The following is a 20,098-nucleotide window of genomic DNA, read 5'->3' as shown; positions in this document are numbered from 1 at the left end:
ACGTAATTCGTGATTCCCGACCAACTCCTAACAATGAGGTATATACAACAGTAGCCCGCCACTCCAAACAGTATCACACTATATCCCTACACCACTCCTCACAACCACCCCATCCCCAACCCCAAAATCCCCTTCTTCTTCTCCGCCTCCTCCTCCACCTTCATCGCCAGCTCAACCTCCTCCTTCTTCCTCTTCCTCTCCATCCCCACCAGCCCATAAAGCCTCTTACACACAAACGCCTCATCCCACAACATCCCCTCCTCCTCCGCCTCATCAAGAAACATATGCACCACATCCACCATCCAAACCTCCATCACCAAACTATCACTCCCATCCGCCTCCCTCCCCCACACCGTCTTCCCCGCATACTCGCTCTCCCTCACCGACATCGGAATCTCAGCCGTCGGCGTTGGGTTCTTCTTATAATCCCAGTAAATTGATCTCAAAGACAGCCAATGGCTCTTCGTCCACTCCGCGTCCTCCATAAACCGCGGCTTTACCACTGAAGGGGACGCGGCGGTGGTGGCACTGAAGACGACGGCTTTGGTGGGGGAGGCGGTGCTGGGGTGGCGGAGACAGGATTTTAGTGGTGAGGGGGCGGAGGGGCGGCGGTAGGGGTTTGGGCGTGCGGGGGTGGTGGAGAGGCGGGAGGATTCGTCGAGGGAGGAGGTGCGGGAGAGTTGGGAGAGGTCGGAGAGGGCGGAGGGGGAGCAGATGTGGGAGCGTTCGGGGGTGGGGAGGTCTTGGGTGTATTCCTCCTCCCTTGTTGGATCCTCATCTGAGGCAAACTGAGAGTCGTCTTGTTGGATGAAGTCTGCTTCCTCCGTCGTGTCGTTGTATTGCTCGGCTGCTGGCAAACTCTGCGTTGGCGATGCGATGGTATCATCCTCAGCATAGGAAGGCTCGGGCTTCTTGACAGGAGACGACGCGAGCAGGGCTGAAATACCCAAGATATTGCTCTGTCGTGGTGTAATCCTTGGTTTGAAATTCTGCTTCTGCGGGAGGTCCCAAGTTGATAGCTCTGTTTGGTCATAATATTCCGTGACGGGGGGCGCCTGTGGCCGCTCTGCTGCTGCCATAAAAGGCCTTGATTGTGGCTTTGGCAGTTCAATGCTCCGTCGCAATGTTCCCAGTTGTGGCGCACCCGAAGGTAAATCAGAGGGCCAGGAAGTGCTTTTCGACAATAGAACAGCCTTCGGTGCAAGCTGCGATTGGGTTAATCTAGCTAGCACACTGGTTGCCTTCATGTCATCTTTTGGTACCAAGGTAGCCTTGGGGGCAATTGCTGGTGGCGCCGGAAGTGCTGCGCTCCGTGCCTCAATCGCCGGTGATGCAGTCGAGGTTTCATTCTTGTTTAACGGCGATGAATCCTTAGCGGCAAGTTCGTCGCTGTATACCAATCGTCTGCTGTTCTGCCTCCATGGACTTGGGAGTTTGCTGCGTCTCGGCCTTTCCAACGGGGCTTGTTTAGGGGCTATATCAACAGGCTTCCCTATAGATGGCGATGAGTTACTACGCGCTTCGGCTAGCCATATGTCTTCATCGTCAAAAACATCTTCGACAGCATTGGCTTTCGGAGCGGGTTCAGATTGTGTTATGAGTGGAGTGCTGTTAATCGTTGGTAGATCCGATGGCACGACATATACCTGCGTTAAGTCTAGTCCCAGATGTTGGGTGGTTTCAGCCTTATCATCTAGCCATGCATCTCTTTGTTTTTGCTTCTGAGATTCCATTTGACGCCCCCCAGTGCGAGAAGAGCCAGCCGTAGCCTTACCGCTTCCAGACCCTTCATTGTCATCTCGCGGAGGCGTCCTCATCACAGGATACTCAGCTTGCCAGCTCATCTCATCAGAATAGCGAACCGTATTCGTATCCTGAGTTACCAAGTTAACAATCTGGGGATTCCTAGCCTGACCCGGCGTAGGCAGCCCCAGAGAATAGTCATCTTTTTCCTCCGGAGAAGGTGAGCGTAACTGCTCAGATGCCTCTGCCAGGAATGGGTCATCGACAATCAAGGGGATATTCTTCATGAAGCCTGGCTTTCGCTCATCTGCGGCCCCGCTTAATGTTCTGCTGTGAGAAAGGTTGCGCCATGACATTGGCCCGAGTCCGGGGACAGAGGAGTCCAGTTTCGAAGGCTGAACCACAGGTTCCTTCGTCGGCTCCTCAGTTGGAGATAATGGGTGTCTCCTCGCGTTTGGGCTTTTGAATGGGCTGCGAAGGAACGATGAATGCGTGCTTGCCGAATTTGGAACGACGATTTCTTGAAGAGCACGGCCTGCAATGACACTTGAAGACAAGTGTGGCTTTGGCGCTCCATTAATCTCTGTCGTACTCGGCAACTGTTCTCTCGGAGCTGGCCTTTGCTTTGGGGGAGGTAGAGACGGCGATGAGAACACGATTGATGGGGTTTCGGTTAGTCCTAGTGATTTACGTTGTCGTAGATGTGCCGTGTATGTGTATCGAGGAGCTGCGAATGACGGAGGTGACGATCTCATCTGAGGCATATTCATCGACGAATCCGCAGTTGACTCAACGTGAACGCTTTCCCTGTTCGTAACTGACGGTACTTTATCCTGAGAGGTTACCTGGGCAGATGGCCCAGTTGAGTCGTTATCTGGCGATGGTGCCTCTTGGGGAGTTGGGAGCCAAGGTGTTTGGGGGAGTTCAGCATCTCTAATAGAGGTAGTGGTAGCCTCAACAGGCGGAGCAAGGAGCGCAGATTCAGCCACAGAGCTTCCTTCTTGGAAATGTTCAGTGGCATCCGCCTCATGGTCCTGGTCGCGCGGGCTACTCGTGGTAGGCTGGGACCTAGCATAATTATTCGAAGCGGAAACATTAACTAAGCTTTGCTGGGCGGTCTGTATATTATCAAAGCTTCGACGTTTCGATGAAGATGCTTCTGCTGGAGATGACATGCCCGATGAGGATCTGTTGTCGCTTCTGTATTCTGCTTCACGTTCTTCAGACGAAGATACAGACTCAACCGGCTTGCTCTGAATAAAAGGGCTGCTGAAGTGTTCCCGCAACAAAGGTACCGAATCAACCGATATCATGCTAAATCCCTCACTTTCCAGGATCGTATCAAACTCCTGGAGATCATCAAGGCCATCTTCAGCCTCATCATCGTAGTTGTGCTCTTCCTCATGCTGGGACCGATAATCTTCAGAGCCAATCTCATTCGCGAACAGATATGAACGAGGGACCTCCTCCAGCGCCTGATGGACAAGTGGCGACCCCCGTCTCGAGCTGGCCCTATCCTGGAGGTGTCTGGGGATAGCTGAGACAACTCTCGGACTCGACCACCCCTCCGCTTCAGGTGTTCTCTCCCTGTCAAACTGGGCGACCGTGACATCCTCGCCGAATGCAGTGGATGTAGATCGGATTGTGGAATATTCCGAATGAGACCCCATTGTATTTTGTTCCATAGGACTCAATGGTATGTTATCATCTGGATGCACCTCTTCAAATGACTCCTCTGCCGGCGAGCTATGTCCCGTCAGATCTTCCAGTATCGGGATTACCTCCGGCAGCAACGACTGTCTTCTACCCCTCTTGTTCGCAACACTCGAATCCGGCAGATCTGACGAAGGCCCCATCGATTTCGCAGCAGGCGTTTTTCGAGTAACCGATTTAACAGATCTTGATCGTGACCGTCCTTTGCCTCTTCCAACCTTGACGCTCTTCCCAATCGCGAAATCCCAGTCCTCCTCGTCATCACCATCCACCAGACTTCCCAGTGTTCTCCTCCTCCTAGGAGACTTTCCAGCGGGAGTTACATTTCTGGTTTTCGCGGGCACTGGGGTGCCTATTGACTTTCGTGGGCGACCGCGACCGCGTTTTGGCGGCGCGGCAGGGCTGTCTTCTTCGGAATCCGAGAGGCCCTTGAGCGGGACTGTTGTGGTAGTTGTTCGCATGTTTGGGCGTCTTGAAGAAGCATAGTAAGGCGATGGCGAGGGAGATCTTAGGTCCGAAAATTCAGGGTAGGAGTTCTCCTTGTTGTTCTCCGCTTCGACGGTGACCCTTATTTTTTGCGGCGAGAGGTCATTGCCGACGTCCAATTCGAACGTTTGTTTGGTTGGCGAGCTGCCGTACATTTGTTGTGACCTGCGGGCTCTCGATTGTCGGATAGATTTTGAAGGTGATGAGAAGGTCGGAGTGTCATTGAAAGGGTCCGGCGAGGAAGATAAAATGTCTGCCATATTATAAGACATGTTCTTGATTGTGTAGCTTCGACTACGTAGTTGCTCATGAAGCTTTGGACAGCGGAAGCGCGTTCCAACTCGCGACAATAAAAAAGACGCGTCCTTTTTGGAGCTCTTAGGGTGTTAGGAGCAGTCACCGCATCGATTTCGTATATTTATGTACATGAATAAAGTTGATGAGGCTCTTGGAGTTGCCTGGCGGGTTTGTTTACATTGACTGTTTGCGGAATTGGGGGTTCGACAGCTGACGTCCAACCATCTCACAAGTAGCGGGGAAGGGGTCTTGTCGTTGCTCCGTAGATTAGGTGGAACTAAACTACTTTAGACGATACTAAGATAAAGAAAGTTACAAGGCTACAACACGGCAAAAAGCGGGGGAATTTGGGGATAGGGACCACTAGACTGATTAGTAATTCAAGATGATTAAGTAAGCTGCCATGATGTGATGACCGAAAGGAAGGAGGGGGGTCGATGCTGGCTGGCCATACATTCCACAGCACTCGGGTATAACCAGAAATACACCATTTTAAGCCTTTTCGAGTACAACTACGTGTGATATACCTGGTCTACCTGGTCTACCTGGTCTACCTGGAGATCCCGGAGGCATTCTGAGCATTCTGGGTATTCTATCTGTACTTATCACGGTAGGTTGCTGCTTACTATATCAAACTCCACGTTGACGCCATTTCCTTGTGGCATCGAGGATTCATATCTCTCTCTGCATATATGAGACCTTCCCCCGCTCTTGCTTCATCTTTCTTACTTTCCTATCACTCTACTATCCTACGCTGTTTCAGTGACTGGCATACCAACTGCAACTAATCCACCAAGAACCACTTATCACATACCTCACTCAAGCAACAAATCCTCCAACAACCACTTACCACCCATCGCATTACCTCCCCCAACCTCCCCCAAGCAACCAACACCCAAACCACCACCATGGCCACAGTCTCCTCCCACCAAGCCACCCCCTCACACAACCTCTCCGCCTCCGCCCGCGCCGAAGCGGCTGGCGTTCAAACCGAAACCACCACCCCCACCTACCCCATCCCCCGTGGCAACGTCGAAGCCGAATTGCACTTCTACCAAGCCCCCTCCGACGGCTCAGTCCCCTACAACTGGGTCGACAAGCAACCCGAAGGCACTCGAAAACTCTTCGACAGGTGACAACAGCATATGATCGGACGTGGTGTTATTGGGCACGGCTGCATATCCTGCGGTTTATCCCTCAAGCTGCAAAATAACGTCGCATCCATGACGACGATAAAAGGAGACAACCACATCAGCAACGACGACAACGACCCCAAACCGCGAAGCTACTAAGAAACACATGTTGAAGAAGGTGTGACTGTTGTCGTACATGGTCGTAAACATTTCTCCTTGTTATCTATTCTCCTCCCGCGTGGTTACTATTTTTTTCCATAACGCACCGGCCGCTGTCGGCCATAAATCCAGAGTAATCATAGTTTCCGGGATCCAAATATAGAATAGTACGGAATTTTGGCTTTTTACAAACCGTAACTTATTGTCTGGCTTTAAGTTGCATAATAAAGCACCCCAGAAGTGCTGTTGTGGCATTTCACCTCCTTGGATTGCAGGCAGGTCCGCTGCATATAATGTCGTACTTAGTAGACCACCTATTTGTACCCGTCATGGTGCATTCTCTTCTGACCCTATAGACTGTAACGTAAGTGACAGTGTAATGCGGGGGACTGGGTAACGCGGTGGATTTCCCTCACCAACTTCAGATAATTGTAAATAACTCAACAATGAATCGTCGTGAATACCTGGGTATTGCTGAACGTGAGACTTTAATAGCCCAAGCAGTATTAGACGTCAAATCTGGGAATTATAAGAGCGCATATCACGCTGAGAAAGTGCTAGGGTTACCTAAGAGTTCTGTGACGCGTCGCGCCAATGGAGGTTTGACACGCTCTCAAGCCCGTCAGCAACAGCAGAGTTTATCAAGTGCGCAAGAGACGATACTTCTGAAGTGGATTAAGAACCTAACAATTAGCGGTTATTCTCCTGGGCATCGGTTGTTAAAGGAAATAGCTGAAGAAATCCAGTCGCACCGATCACTCAATTTTGATGACGCGACACCAAACTCACTTCCACTCCAACCACGGTTTGCCCTTGGTTACCACTGGGTACAGCGATTCATAAAACGGCACCCCATCTACAGGTTGTCATCGGACGACGGATCGAAACTGTACGCATGGACGGTGCAACAAAACCAGAACTTACAGCATGGTTTGATGCATACACCGAGGTGGTTCAACAGTTCAGAATCACACAAGAGAACACATATAACATGGATGAATCTGGATTTTCGATTGGGACAATGGAATCTACTCGAATTATACTTGATTCAACGCTTCGTACAAAGCATCAAGCGCATCCTGGCCATCAGGAATGGGTTACAATGGTCGAGTGCATCTGTGCAGACAGAACCATCCTTCCACCCCTTGGGATCTTTAAGGGCAAGAACGTTCTCCAATCATGGATTCCTCCTACAATCATCAACGAGTGGTTCTTCTCTGCGAATACAAAAGGCTGGACAAGCAATCTCCATGGGTTAGAGTGGTTAAAACGCATCTTTGAGCCAACAACACGTGCAAAAGCAGATGGTCAGCACCGGCTTCTTATATGCGACGGCCACGACTCACACATTAGTGGCAGTTTCATTGCGCATTGCATGCAGAACCGTATTGTATTACTGATACTTCCCCCTCATACATCGCATTTGCTACAACCGCTAGATGTTGCGATATTCAGCCCACTAAAAAAGCATCTAACGGCAGTGCTCTCCCCACTCAACCAAGCGCAACTTGCGCGCATACAGAAGTATGAATGGATAGAGGCATACATCCAGGTGCGGCTTGATGTATGCAACCATCAGAACATTGAGTCAGCATACCGTGGTGCTGGCTTGTTTCTGTTTATCCCCAGCGAGCATTGCGTACGCTGCTCAATGATGAGCCATCAGTCGAGGCTGAGCGACCAAAAACACCACATCAGTATGATGTTTTTGACCAAGTCTTTATTAACAGCTCCCCCCCTGATGGGATGACCTTACGCTCTGCAATCCACACCACGTCAATTCCATCTCCCGCAATCCAGTCCTCGTCACTCTGTACCGTTACTACTTCGCTGTTCGATGTGAAGTGTTGATTATTTTCAATTAATCCCTTTGCCTCGGCATTGACATATATCCAACAAGTACCTTCAGGTGGAGATACTGCAAAACAGCGTTCAGATAAGGTGCAAGTGTAGCCCTTCAACCATGAGTCCGCATGTCTATTATCGGATTCCAAATTGTAACGTACCGGTTTGTCACCAATCCACTGCAATGCCTTTTCTTCGAGGGGGCACCGTTCGACTGCCACCTGTCGTCAATGCGTGCTCTCCTTCAATCCCAGTTCTACCCCGACAGTACACCGAGGACCCTCCGAATCGATACAAGAAGTCCACCATCTCTGAGAAGATTACGCCGCTCAGCGATGGGATAGAACATACTTTTATGCAATGGAGCGCGTCGATCCGAGACCGACTCGTAGTCAATGAGGACCACTACCCTACCGACGTCTCAAGAAGAGCGCTGATATGGGGAACTATGACCGGCCTGGCAAAGACCTATTTGGAACCCCAATACCTGTCCGCTACACATGCGTTTCGCAGCGCCGACGAGATGATGGACCTACTAGGTTCATACTTCCTCACCGGCAACGAGACGGAACAGGCCCGTAACTGATTTATTTAAGGTTAGGTTAAATCGCATTTGGAGGCGCTCCCAGGGTGACGAATCCTGGGACTGAATTGCTTCTGGAGCACGGAATCTGCTTCTACCCCTAACGCTCTCCCCTAAGCGCTGACGACTCTTTTGTGATGATTCATCTTCTTGTATCCTCTTCCTCAGCTTGTTTGGCAGGGGATCATTGTCGGATGATGCGGGAGGGGATGCCGTGCCATTCGACCTGTTTTTGTTGGAGTCAGGGGTGGCTCTAAAAAACCCAAACCAGGTGTTACTCCTTTTTAAGCTCATACTTGCAATAACTTATTGTTGACGCAATTTGTTTTTATGGTTGGAAGAGCTATAAGGCTTTTAATACTGATATAAATAAGCCAGATATTGCACTAAGCCAGTTTCGGCTGCTGCACTTAGATAGCCCATGTGAAAAGTGAGCATTCTCCCAGAGCATAGACATCCATACCTCAATATGAAAGCGCGAGTACATGCGGAAGACCTAAGATTTGAGACAGAGCAACGTCTCTTCTGCAAAGGTTCCGCTCTTGTCAAGCTTGAGAGTCTAAATTGGGAAGAGCATAAAACTCGCCAACATGACCTGAAGAATGTACTACGACTTAAAAAGATCTTTGAGAAGGAAGGATGCCGTTCGCTAAAGGTGGGAAACCACATACCTGCTATTGTCGATCAACATCATCTCGACACTGCCATAGAGAATGTGAAGCAAAATAAGACGTGGAAAATGGGGATTTTGCCAAGTAGTTACGCCATGATCGACTCAGAAAACGGATACCCAGAGCTTGAGTTTCCAGGCGGAATTATCTGTCTCCATGGATTACATAGAATTCAAGCGGGAAAAGCATTGCGCCCAGCTGAGAAATGCTGGATAGTGGATCTATACCTTTCAGGAATCAGCTACGAGACGAGGGCAATTCTAGATGAAGAATATTCTATTGAAGATAGGCCTTGTGATGGTCAAATATATCGCAAAATCTGTAAATACCAGTATCTACCCCAGAAGGCTGATGCCCTAGTCTTACCAGCTACCTCTGTAAGCTTCGAAATGCATTGGTGGTCTCGTTTTAATGAAAGTAGACAGAAGAGACTCCGCGGCCTCTTCCGACACCGCTTGGTTGCTGCTGGATTTGATGCTCTTACTAAGATTCCGGCTCTCTTTGACGCTGGAATGAAGGTCACTACACTGCATACAGTGATGGCAACGAGGTGCTATGAGGTAAGTCGAATGCTATGCATAACCACTCTTTTACTTATATTACATGTAGGAAATACAGCATTACCTTAATCATATTTTCACAGCTTTCGTTGGATTTTTTAACAGGATTGAAAATGGGATTCAGAGACTAGATAAGGCCACCATTAAGGCTATCGAACGTAAGGCACCTGCAGTATGAACCTCGGATTCTCAGGAGCTATCCATTGCTATTTTTAATGGCGCCATCTTCAGTGGCTTCAGCAGCCAAGAACGCAGCGTTATATGGGGTAACATCCTCAAGTTTAGAGGCATTATACCTTCTCTATCAACCTTTTTTGAAGACATGCACTTGTTGGAAGCTTGCATTAACTGCATCAGGTGGCTAGTTACAGTTCCTATGGATCAGGCGGATCAGACGGTATTCACAGCGCTAGGGGAAGCGTTCCAATCTCAAGGAGGCACCCAATGCACTCAGGTAGTCCAGACAACTGAAACTACCTTCCGTTTAGTAAAGGGAAACCCGACATACTGTATGAAACTTGGGTATTTGCAAATGATTGCTTTTGCAATGAAAGAATACAGAGGTTTACCCAAGCAGTCTGTGAAGAAAAATTTGATAGAAATTGCAAGGCCAAAAGCCGATAGTGAAGTGCTCCAAAAAGGTGCTTCCTTTGCGAAGCAATTAGGATTTAGCACCCCTGAGATAGAGAGGCTGAAAGGGATGGAGCCTTTAACATTCTTGGAAGTGGAAGCATTAGTTCCCGTACCTAAAACAGCTGTGGTTGAGATTAAGCGCAGGTCTGGGATGCCATGTACTGATACTTTTGAGAAAGACAGACAGCATATATTTTTACACAACCTACTCCAAAGTGACGAGGCAGGCGAAGGCATCACGTCATTTTATGTTCTTAAGTCTTGGTTCAATGCATTTTTTGGCACATGGGCGATACCGGTACCGGTTCCAAACAGTAACAGCAACATGTCACCACCCAAAGACCAAGAAGTTAAAAACGAGAGTGTCAATTTACAAAAGACGCAGCTATGACCATTAGGTCCGCAGCATAGTGCGCGCATTGACAAGCACAAAAATAGCGTCAAACACATACCTAAAGTGAAAGTCAGCCCAACTCTAAAGATGGAGATAGACGTCCCCCCTGGTAAGATTACTCGTCCATTGTGGCCGCTAAAAGCAATGTCTAACATTACTAGACTCTACAATCCAAGATCTCATACACTTTGTAGAACAAGACGGTACAGCGACTGAATGCCTAGACCAGTTACCAGAATCTACTGGAGTATTTCAACTCTGGGTTGATTCCGGCGACCCAAAATCTTTTGTTAAACAACAAGTCATAGAGCTCAAAGATAAAGGAAAGAGAACTTGTGACAAAAATAAGAGACATATAGCAGCTGACGAATGCTATAAAGTGGCGACTATGGCAGGCAATAACAATACGCTTTTTGTAATCTCGGAAATAAAGCCTGAGGACGACGAACAATGGCGCGAACAACTTGAAACATCAGTTATGGGTGGGGTGGAATTCGAACGTGAGGAAATCAAGCCAGAGGAACAAGCCCGTCTAGATTTATACAGCGTTCCCTCTATACCTACCGAAGAGATAAAGTTAGAGAATAGCTCCCAGCCAGCTTTACACAACACTCCTACATACGAATCTACATAAGAAATAAGACAGAAAGATGGGGAAAGTCTGAGTGTTATTGCCCAGAAACGCCAGGAAATCAAGCCAGCGGAACAAGCCCATCTAGGTTTATACAGTGTTCCCTCTATACCTACCGAAGAGGTAAAGTTAGAGAAAAGCTCCCAGCCAGCTTTACAGACAACTACTCTAAAAGTAGAATGAGGAAGGGGAAGCGTGAGACTAAAACTCCTTACACATGTGAGAAAATAAAGCCACAGGAACAAGACTGAATGGATCTATACAGCGTTCCTTTACACGTACCTACCCAAGGGGTAAAGGTAGAAGATGACAACCAGTCAGCTTTACACAAAGCTCCTACGTACGAATCTACGCTAGAGATAAAACAAAATGATGGGGAAAGTCTAAGTATAATTGCCCAGAAATGCCAGGAAATTAAGGCAGAGGAAGAAGACCGTCTGGATTTATATAACACTCCCTTATGTGAAACTACTCAGGAAGTGAAGTTAGAGGATGATACCCAGCTAGCTTTACATGACATCCCAGTGTTTCCAGAGCGGCCTCACCAAGAAGACGAGGAATCGAACAGCCTACTAGATATAGAAAGTGAAAACGCCACTAATGCTCAGATTCTTGCTCAAAACACTGTTACAATTCACGTAAAGAAAGCCATAAAAGAGTCACAATGGGTATCTAAGCCAGCTAAAGACTTACCATTCCATCAACTAGATTCGATAGTAGTGCCAACTAAAGACCCACAAAATGTAGTCAGAGATAGAATGATACTCTTACATGAAGAAGAGGGGCTATTACCTCACAATGGTATGAGTCGGAGAGTAAATAACAAAGATTGCTATACAGTTGCTATGGAGGCTGACGATCATACCTTGTACATGATTCAGGAAGAGTATTAAACAAATATAGAAAGCGTAAGTTCAAAAGGGCATAATGGCAATGAGACGACCACAGGTGATAAGCTGAATAACCCAGCAACGAACAAACACGCCCTAATCTTCCAAATTTATCCAAGTTTACACATAGCCATCCTGCACTAATGTAATATTATTGAATGCATGCATGCTATAGTGTTGCCAAATGATTCCCAAGCCTATGTCGCATCCATCACCACAATAGGTAGTCATAGTGCCGCAATATCCAAATTTAGAGCAGCAGCGACCAAATTTCGTTCCATAACACGTTTATTAGCCACTGCACTTGCCACTTAGTGACAACGTTTGGGTACCGATGCTAATGCTTTTGATGGAGCTAATGCCAGCCTTTGTGACTGCATGGGAGCATGACCCAATTGGGTGAGTAGTACCAATGCTGTTCACCGTGATATCTGGACCTGGATCCGGAAATTCAAGATCAATGGATTCAAGGGTGCTGCAGCCTTTGCCAACATTAGTGACAAAGGCGTCTGGTCGGGAGCTAAACGCAGTATCCACAGGGCCTGATCCTGACCCTGAACTAATGGTGACACTTGCGCAGTTCATATACATCTCGCGGTTGCCAACCTTATTAAACCACGTCCAGGAAAACACGGCTGGGCCAGTAGGAGTATCGCTAGGGACCGTAAAAGGGAATTCAGAAACGAGCAGGCAGTTGCCAATGTAGGACTGGATGACCGTAAATGTTATGCCGCCATCAGTGGACAGACTGGCTCGGCAAGATCCACCCTTGTGGGTAATACTACCAACGACTGTGAATTTCTGTGTTGAACCAGCAACCCACGTCGCAACAGAAGCACCTTCAGGAGTTTTTAGATCAGGCAGGTGTCATACTGACATTCGTTGCACTCAGTTTGCTATCAAACTCAAGAGCAAACTTAGAAATCTCCTCCTCAAACCTACAAGTCACCATACATATCTTGGCTTATCACACCAACAACAGAAGCAATACTACTCAACGATTGCTGCAAACTCTTCTACTACATCTGTTTATGCTACATACATCACGGCATATCATTTGGACACTTATTGAACAAGTTATTAAGAAAATCTCCTCCTTAAGGGGGTGGGCCAATACTACCACATGGCATATCTCTACCAACTAGAGGCCTAGGAACATGAACGATAGCTCTAGAAGCTTCTACAACCCTCTATGATTCATTACACGTCATCGCTCCTTAGTTACCCACAAGATTGGTTAAGTTATGACATAATTTATCTATAGGTACTCTGACCTTGGACCTCCTTTTCACTTCCTATAGGCTAGGAACCCAAGAGATGGTTCTATGGGATTCTCTTACGTTCACTACATGATTAGCAAGCTAGTTGTGGGTCGCACTTGATTTCTAATACATTTACCAAGCCTGGTTAGTCATGGAAAGTCATGGAAAATGAGAGAACTACACTCCTTTGGCATAAATAGGATTGCCCTTTCCTTAAGAAAGGGCAAGCAGGCAATACAGTAAATCGACTAGCACATACTTCTACGTCTTTTCCAAGCTTCCAAGCATTGATCTTGTTATTCTCTGTTTTTGAAAAGTCAGTGAGGTGCTAACCTCTGACTTACCCCTGAGTTCTCAGACTCAACATTTGTTGCAACTTGTCTAAACCACTTCACCACATCATACACCTGATTGCTGCGTTGTGGAATAGTCTAAGCTACAACCCTTTGGCTCTGTTTCCTAAGACAGTGTGTTGTCTTAGTAAATTCATCCCTTCCTTGGGTGGCTAGATTCTCATATCTGGTGCACCCACCATTACAAGGCTGCGAGTACGTACGCAGCTTCTCAAGGGCTGTATTACAGCTTATAGGCCAGATTCCAGCTTTCCGGAATGCTGATTGTATGGTAGATTCCTTAAAAGTCTGCTCCCGCATTTGTGGGAGATCTCTCATAAATCAGGGTAGGTTATAGGTGATGTCCACTTCCGGTATAGCACGGAGCACAGCCTGCCTATGCCAGTGCTTATAAGGCTGGAATATTCCCACGTCTAATGGCTGTAAAACGTGTGTAAGGTGGCTGGGAAACGCCCATAAGATGATGTGATATTCGGCTGCCATAATGACGAACTCAGGGCTCGTGTGGCTCACATGAGAATCGAGTAGTAGAACCTTGGGATTTCCTGGGTTGTGTGGAGCAGTAAGCTCTATGAAGTGCTGTAACCACCATAGAGCAAGCTGGCTATTAGAATAGCCAGTCTCCGAGAGCAATATCAGCTCATTTCCACTGAGGTTTTCAGGGTACCATGCTGCCATATGGATTTTACCCGGTACAACAAGTACAGGTGCAATCTTCTGTCCAGCTGCAGATACTGACTCTATGATCGTAATAGATATACGATTCTCAGGGCTCGGAGTATAGAGCTGCTTTACAGCTCGGGGGGCCATAACTCTCTCACCCCCTGGAATTCCAACCCTAAATCCAGTTTCATCCATATTCCAGATTGACTCTGGATTTATACCATGCTGTAGTACAAATTCCGTGTACTTTTCAAACCACTTAACAATAGCAGGTTCCTCTTGAGCTTGCGTACGCTGTTGCGCAATAGGCTTTGTAGTGATAAAGTGGAAATCCATAAGCTCATTCCGTATATATTTAGTGAGCCAGCTCTGTGACGGTGGAGGCAGTGGGCTCCGTAGGTGGCATACTGCCCCATAAACCATATGCCTATTAGCCCCTAATCCTAGGTAATACTGCTCTAGAATCCAGGTCTTTAGGGCCTCCGTTTGGTCTATAGAAAGCACCCTATTGTGACCTCCATGGGGCTGCTTCCGTGGGACTGCTCGGGTGATTCTTGACTGTATAGTCGACTTTGGGACCTTAAAAATCCTACTGGCAGCACCTATAGATTCAGAGGGGTTTGCTGCCAGCCATTCACAGGCATTTGATAGAGGTGTCCCTTCCATTATATGAATTACATTTGATTACTATATAAATTACTATGTGTAGGAATGTTCGAGGTTTTGGTAAAGAGTAGCGGTGAACATATGCAAGTTGAGAGGACGCACTTGCTTCCTCTGGTAAGCGAGTGGATGCACTCGCTTCCCCCCACGGTTATAATCAATGTTGATTGTGAAATTGTTGTATTTGCAATGGAGTGGTGGTGGATACCATAACTCCATATGGGCTAAAGTTATGGTGGCCACTACACCAAGGGGAAAAGGGTGGAGAACTTCATATAAGAAAACTAGCAATATCTAGCTTTAATATCATACAAGAAGTTAGCAAATATGAACATGAATAATAGCAGCAATGCAATTTAAACTACGGGCTAGGGAGAAGCTTGTATCAGCTTATACTAGTTACAGTTATAGGCTATATATAAGGCGTTTTTGACATAAGAGCCACTTTTGAATACTTTCCAGCCCACAGTTCATTTCTATAACATACTAGGAGGTGCCAACGGTCTATGCATCATAATAACCCTTACCCGAAATGTAGATAATTACGAATATTACCCCTTTCTTTACTGGAATAGCTCTGTCTGTCGCCCAACTTGGGGTTGCTCCCCAACATGAAAACGGAGAAGCTATTGTGGTGAATAAATGCGATGTTCCTGTGTTTTATGCATCTATAGGCGATTCGGGCTCCGTCAACACTCTCCCTCCAGGCGGGATTTATCGGGAACAGTTTAGATTAAGGTATCTTGGGGATAATCATGATGGAGAAGCTATATACGGCGGCATCAGCATTAAGCTCTCGCCTAATCAGACGATTGCCGGTGATAAGCAAGCATTCTTCCAGAGCACAATTACACAATTTGAGTACACATACCATCCTCAAAACACGCCTGGTCTTTGGTATACTGTCTCAAATGTAAATGGCTATGTCTTTGATTCAGATGATGGCTGGAATGGGATACTGCCCTGGCCATTCCAGAAGGATGGCTTGATTGTTGAAGGAACCAGTGACGATTGTGCTACTGTAACCTGCCCTGGTGGAAATCCGAATGGCAATTCAACTTGCATTCAAGCCTAAACACACTATAATGATGACTGGTCATCTCATGGGTGTAGAAATAATAATTCTATTGCTTTAACACTGTGCGCAAATGTAAGCTTCTTAAAGAATGTTGTTACTGGTCAGATTGTCTCTGACGGCCCGCAAAGCTGTCTGTAGATGTTTGTAACGTTAGTAGCTATTCTCAGTAAATCTAGTTAATAAGTTAACACAGTCAATTATATGTGCTCTTCAGTTGACTTTGTCTGTCTTAATGCAATATAATGTATGAGCCATGCATTGCATACTAGTTATTAGGGAAATGTTTTTGACAAGATCAGTCTTAATTTTGTATTCTGTGAATAGAAGGTAGTGAAGACCTTAATTTATCTAATATGAGCGATGCCTCGTCCACAATCAGGTAGGAATGTGCAGATTTTGCTCTAAAATCTTCTGCCACGCTAATCCACTTCTGATTATATTTTTTCAGACACTGGTTCTCTAAGTCTACTGTGTGTAACATCGTCTTAGCCTGTTTTGCAACTTCTTCAGCTTCTTGCTTCTTCGTTAACTCTATTGCAGCAGTATTCTTGCACTTGTTCAGTTCAATTACCAATCTCAAATTTTCTGCTTCTAATTGTGTGATTTTGTCCGTAAAATTTGCTGCTGGTTGAGTTAAAAACATATGCTGCGGTAGGATTAGCATTGAGCCTCTTCAGTAGTATAACAATGAACTTCTTTTGCTACAGCTTCAAACGAACTACCAATTCCAATTTCTCGATATAACTCCATATAAGCTCCGATTGAATGATTACTCAGGTTTTTTTGGAACAGGTGTGATGCTGCTGGCAGATATTGCCAAGAATAAGGATCCTGTTTGCAGGTAATGAGACGAATTTCTAACGGGTCGACTGCTATTCCAAGCTTGGTCTCTATTGGTATTGGTTAGCATTAAATTAGTGTTCCTAGGCATAGTCCTTGGCAATATGCTCAGAAAGCTTTTCGCGGCATTTAGACCACCATTGGGCTCGATCTATGTTACTTTGTCGAGGCGCCATTTTAAATTCTGTCTGGTAGGTTGGATTACAAGGAAAGATTTCTACCAGCATTGACGGTAAATATCAATGGTGCAAGTGCATCGGCTTATTAATGGAACTGAACAGCGCGTCCTTTTATTTGATCATGCTTGACAGAAATGGCTGCTCTAAATTAGTGCCATTTATGACCTGATTTTAAAGCAGCCATTTTTAGAGCCAGTTCCTGAAGTTAATGGAAACGTGGTTTGATAGACTAGGTAAGCAAGAGATAATTACAAGCCAGTATCTGCTTCCAATTTAGGGCTGTGCGTCATACCCACTGGAATCGAATGGTTGAGGCGGAGCTGTGGATTTCAGCAGATGATCTAAATTGTATGAAATCGGCCTGTTATCACAGCGACCCAAACTATCACTTTAGTGCAGTCAGAATGGAATACCAATAATACAGGACACATATAGTGATTAAATCAACTTAAGTTTGTCGAACTATCTAATGAGCCTACGTATAGATGTTGGGCGACTGTGAGCTCGATTTGGGCTTTATAGCACGGCTAAAGCTAGTTCATACACTAATGAGGCTGGTGATATGTAGGATGTCTCGCATGGGCTGGTTACAACAATGAGCTTTGCATAGAGCCCTGAAGGTACTATATTAATGCTATATCAAACAACTTGCTAGTAGTAGTAAATAGAATGCTATGGTTTCCTCCATTAATTTTCCTCAAACTCCATGATGCATTCACAGCTTACTGTACCTTCCTTTACCCACGAGTTTTCAACTTTTGGCCGGCCCTTCCACTGAACCAAGTATTAAACCCTACCATGCCATATTCGCTTTTTGAGCAATTGCACACCCAAACAATTTCCCTTATAAGTTTCCTCAAAGCTTTCAACGAGATCTGAGCTTATGTCATTCCATTTCTGCCATGTATTGTCCTCATCCGTGTAGCCTTTCCACTTTACAAGATACCAAATCATGTTGCGTTCTTTCGACTTAGCAAGCAGCGCTTCAACCTCCCATACTCCTTCTTGGCCTGAGCAAGCCTGAGCAAAAGCGGCGCGAGGTCACATGATCACAGGACTCGATCTGCGTCGAGATTCCGGTGGTAGTACAGCCTCATTACGAGCCTTGAAAGTGTGGTAACTTGGGGAAAATCGCAATAGAATTACATGATGTTCAACTCTAGCTGTTCTATGCTACGATCCACATTCTCAGATCCAATTTTCTGAAGCGTCCAGGACTTGATACACTCGAGCGCTTGTACTGTGTCTGGCAATAGCTGTGCTCGGTCCTCATTGATTGTATTTGAGGCTCTTGAAAACAGCCTCTCCGGCTCATCACTCATTGCTGGTATTGACAAAACATCGATTGCCCAACGAGACAAATTGGGATATGCCTCTTGTTGTGAGGCCTCTTTCCACCAATCGAGCGGCTTTTTTTTACTCTTCTGGCTAAGTGTTATGCTATAGTAACATGATGTCATGGTTACAGGGCCAGGGCCTAGTAACGTGACATGTGAGTCACAGTGGGAAGCGGGGTAGGCTGCCATGTGACGGGGCTAATGGATAGTTGCAGAAACTAGTGGATATTGGATAGTTGAGCTATCCACGAACTATCCTGAATATCTAGCTATCCGCCAACTATCCAGATTACCCATGAGGTACGACGCCACTATATAAGTAGATAGTATTTCCTTAGATAGGAGCTTCGTGCTCAACTCAATACAGTATTTGTTATATACTAGTAATGTGTTACTTGAAGCCTTTGTGTCTGATCCCCTGCCTCCTCTGATAAGTAAACCTTTACGCAAGAGAACCTCTGTGTCTTCTATCGTTTAGAAGTCAGCATTACACTAAGCCGAGGAGTCAAGCAATACATCTCATACTCATCACATTCTTCATGCTGAGGGTTGTTCTGCTGCCGGAATTTTGAGACCTCTGACTGGCCATCTTCATAGACCCTTTGAGGCTCTAAAAGATCCTCAAAAATGTTTGAACTACTGTAATAAGTCTTCCAGAAGGCCAACATGTCCTTTTTAGCTTGATTAATCCAATCAGGCCATTGCTTTGTAAAGTACACCCATTTGATCTGAGGATTAAGAACAATTGAAGCAATATAAGCCTCGCTTGCCTCTGTCATATTGTAGTACTTGTTGAGCTTATTCCATGCGTCATTAGCCATAGATTTAATTGCATCTGAATATTTGATTTCCGTAATGTCTTCGAAAAGCTTAAGCAAAAAAAAAAATTCCGGCAGCAGAACAACCCTCAGCATGAAGAATGTGATGAGTATGAGATGTATTGCTTGACTCCTCAGCTTAGTGTAATGCTGACTTCTAAACGATAGAAGACACAGAGGTTCTCTTGCGTAAAGGTTTACTTATCAGAGGAGGCAGGGGATCAGACACAAAGGCTTCAAGTAACACATTACTAGTATATAACAAATACTGTATTGAGTTGAGCACGAAGCTCCTATCTAAGGAAATACTATCTACTTATATAGTGGCGTCGTACCTCATGGGTAATCTGGATAGTTGGCGGATAGCTAGATATTCAGGATAGTTCGTGGATAGCTCAACTATCCAATATCCACTAGTTTCTGCAACTATCCATTAGCCCCGTCACATGGCAGCCTACCCCGCTTCCCACTGTGACTCACATGTCACGTTACTAGGCCCTGGCCCTGTAACCATGACATCATGTTACTATAGCATAACACTTAGCCAGAAGAGTAAAAAAAAGCCGCTCGATTGGTGGAAAGAGGCCTCACAACAAGAGGCATATCCCAATTTGTCTCGTTGGGCAATCGATGTTTTGTCAATAAATGTCTTCGAAAAGCTTAAGCAAAAAATCCATGGTCATAATAACCTTGCCAAGAGAGCCAAACGAGCCTTCTACATGTTTGTTCTAGGATCTTGAGAATCCCAAATACTCCTTCAAGATGAGACCACTCATCAGTAGTCAAAGTATCATCCCAAAGCTCGTCCTTGTGCTCTGAGCAAAACATCCGAATTGCAGGCTAAACACCAGGCCGTAGAGTGCAGCCAATCATATGAGACCATGAGTTCCAGCAAGTTGAGTTGTCCCGTTCAAGCCTTTTGCCTTGGCTATACTCTCTAAATTCAGCAATTCGTTGTGGTGACCGTTCAATGTTGTGAAGCTTTCCAAGAGCCCCATTTTACTCAAGAAAGCTATCAGCAGCTGAACAAAACTATCCCATTACAGACAAGGAACTGCTTGCCATAGTATGTTCTCTAAAGCATTGGAGATGCTACCTTGAAGGGGCAAACTATCCTATCACTATTTACAGTGACCATTCAAATCTCTTGACCTTTACAACCACTAA

General features: G+C 46.1%; 5 protein-coding genes across 5 annotated transcripts; 3 read left to right on the top strand and 2 right to left on the bottom strand.

Moving 5' to 3' along the window:
• Window positions 1-98: 98 nt before the first annotated feature.
• VC83_04254 (uncharacterized protein) lies at window positions 99-4,570 on the bottom strand (the record flags this gene model as incomplete). Its single annotated transcript, XM_024467889.1, has 1 exon — window positions 99-4,570. Exon 1 carries the CDS (start codon window positions 4,212-4,214, stop codon window positions 99-101), a length of 4,116 nt encoding a protein of 1,371 aa, XP_024324656.1. The 5' UTR covers window positions 4,215-4,570.
• A 132-nt stretch (window positions 4,571-4,702) lies between these two features.
• Window positions 4,703-5,916, top strand: VC83_04253 (uncharacterized protein). Its single transcript, XM_024467888.1, has 2 exons — window positions 4,703-4,849; window positions 5,037-5,916. The coding sequence occupies exon 2, from the start codon at window positions 5,148-5,150 to the stop codon at window positions 5,373-5,375; it is 228 nt and encodes a 75-aa protein (XP_024324663.1). The 5' UTR covers window positions 4,703-4,849; window positions 5,037-5,147; the 3' UTR covers window positions 5,376-5,916.
• A 2,512-nt stretch (window positions 5,917-8,428) lies between these two features.
• Window positions 8,429-9,368, top strand: VC83_04252 (uncharacterized protein; the record flags this gene model as incomplete). The annotated part of the gene is made up of 2 exons (XM_024467887.1): window positions 8,429-9,190; window positions 9,240-9,368. The coding sequence occupies 2 exons, from the start codon at window positions 8,429-8,431 to the stop codon at window positions 9,366-9,368; spliced, it is 891 nt and encodes a 296-aa protein (XP_024324662.1).
• A 936-nt stretch (window positions 9,369-10,304) lies between these two features.
• Window positions 10,305-10,851, top strand: VC83_04251 (uncharacterized protein; the record flags this gene model as incomplete). Its single annotated transcript, XM_024467886.1, has 2 exons — window positions 10,305-10,326; window positions 10,379-10,851. The coding sequence occupies 2 exons, from the start codon at window positions 10,305-10,307 to the stop codon at window positions 10,849-10,851; spliced, it is 495 nt and encodes a 164-aa protein (XP_024324661.1).
• A 1,178-nt stretch (window positions 10,852-12,029) lies between these two features.
• VC83_04250 (uncharacterized protein) lies at window positions 12,030-13,653 on the bottom strand (the record flags this gene model as incomplete). Its single annotated transcript, XM_024467885.1, has 2 exons — window positions 12,030-12,577; window positions 13,557-13,653. 2 exons carry the CDS (start codon window positions 13,651-13,653, stop codon window positions 12,030-12,032), a joined length of 645 nt encoding a protein of 214 aa, XP_024324660.1.
• Between the last annotated feature and the right edge of the window lie 6,445 nt (window positions 13,654-20,098).

The sequence above is a fragment of the Pseudogymnoascus destructans genome (assembly GCF_001641265.1).
Source record: "Pseudogymnoascus destructans isolate 20631-21 unplaced genomic scaffold scaffold_9, whole genome shotgun sequence".
Taxonomy (NCBI): domain Eukaryota; kingdom Fungi; phylum Ascomycota; class Leotiomycetes; order Thelebolales; family Thelebolaceae; genus Pseudogymnoascus; species Pseudogymnoascus destructans.
Note: the sequence above shows the minus strand (reverse complement) of the source record. Positions and strands in the feature narration are given on the sequence as shown.

Coding starts and splice junctions, on each gene's coding strand:
- VC83_04253 (XM_024467888.1), top strand. CDS start 5,148: ATGGCCACAGTCTCCTCCCACCAAGCCACCCCCTCACACAACCTCTCC.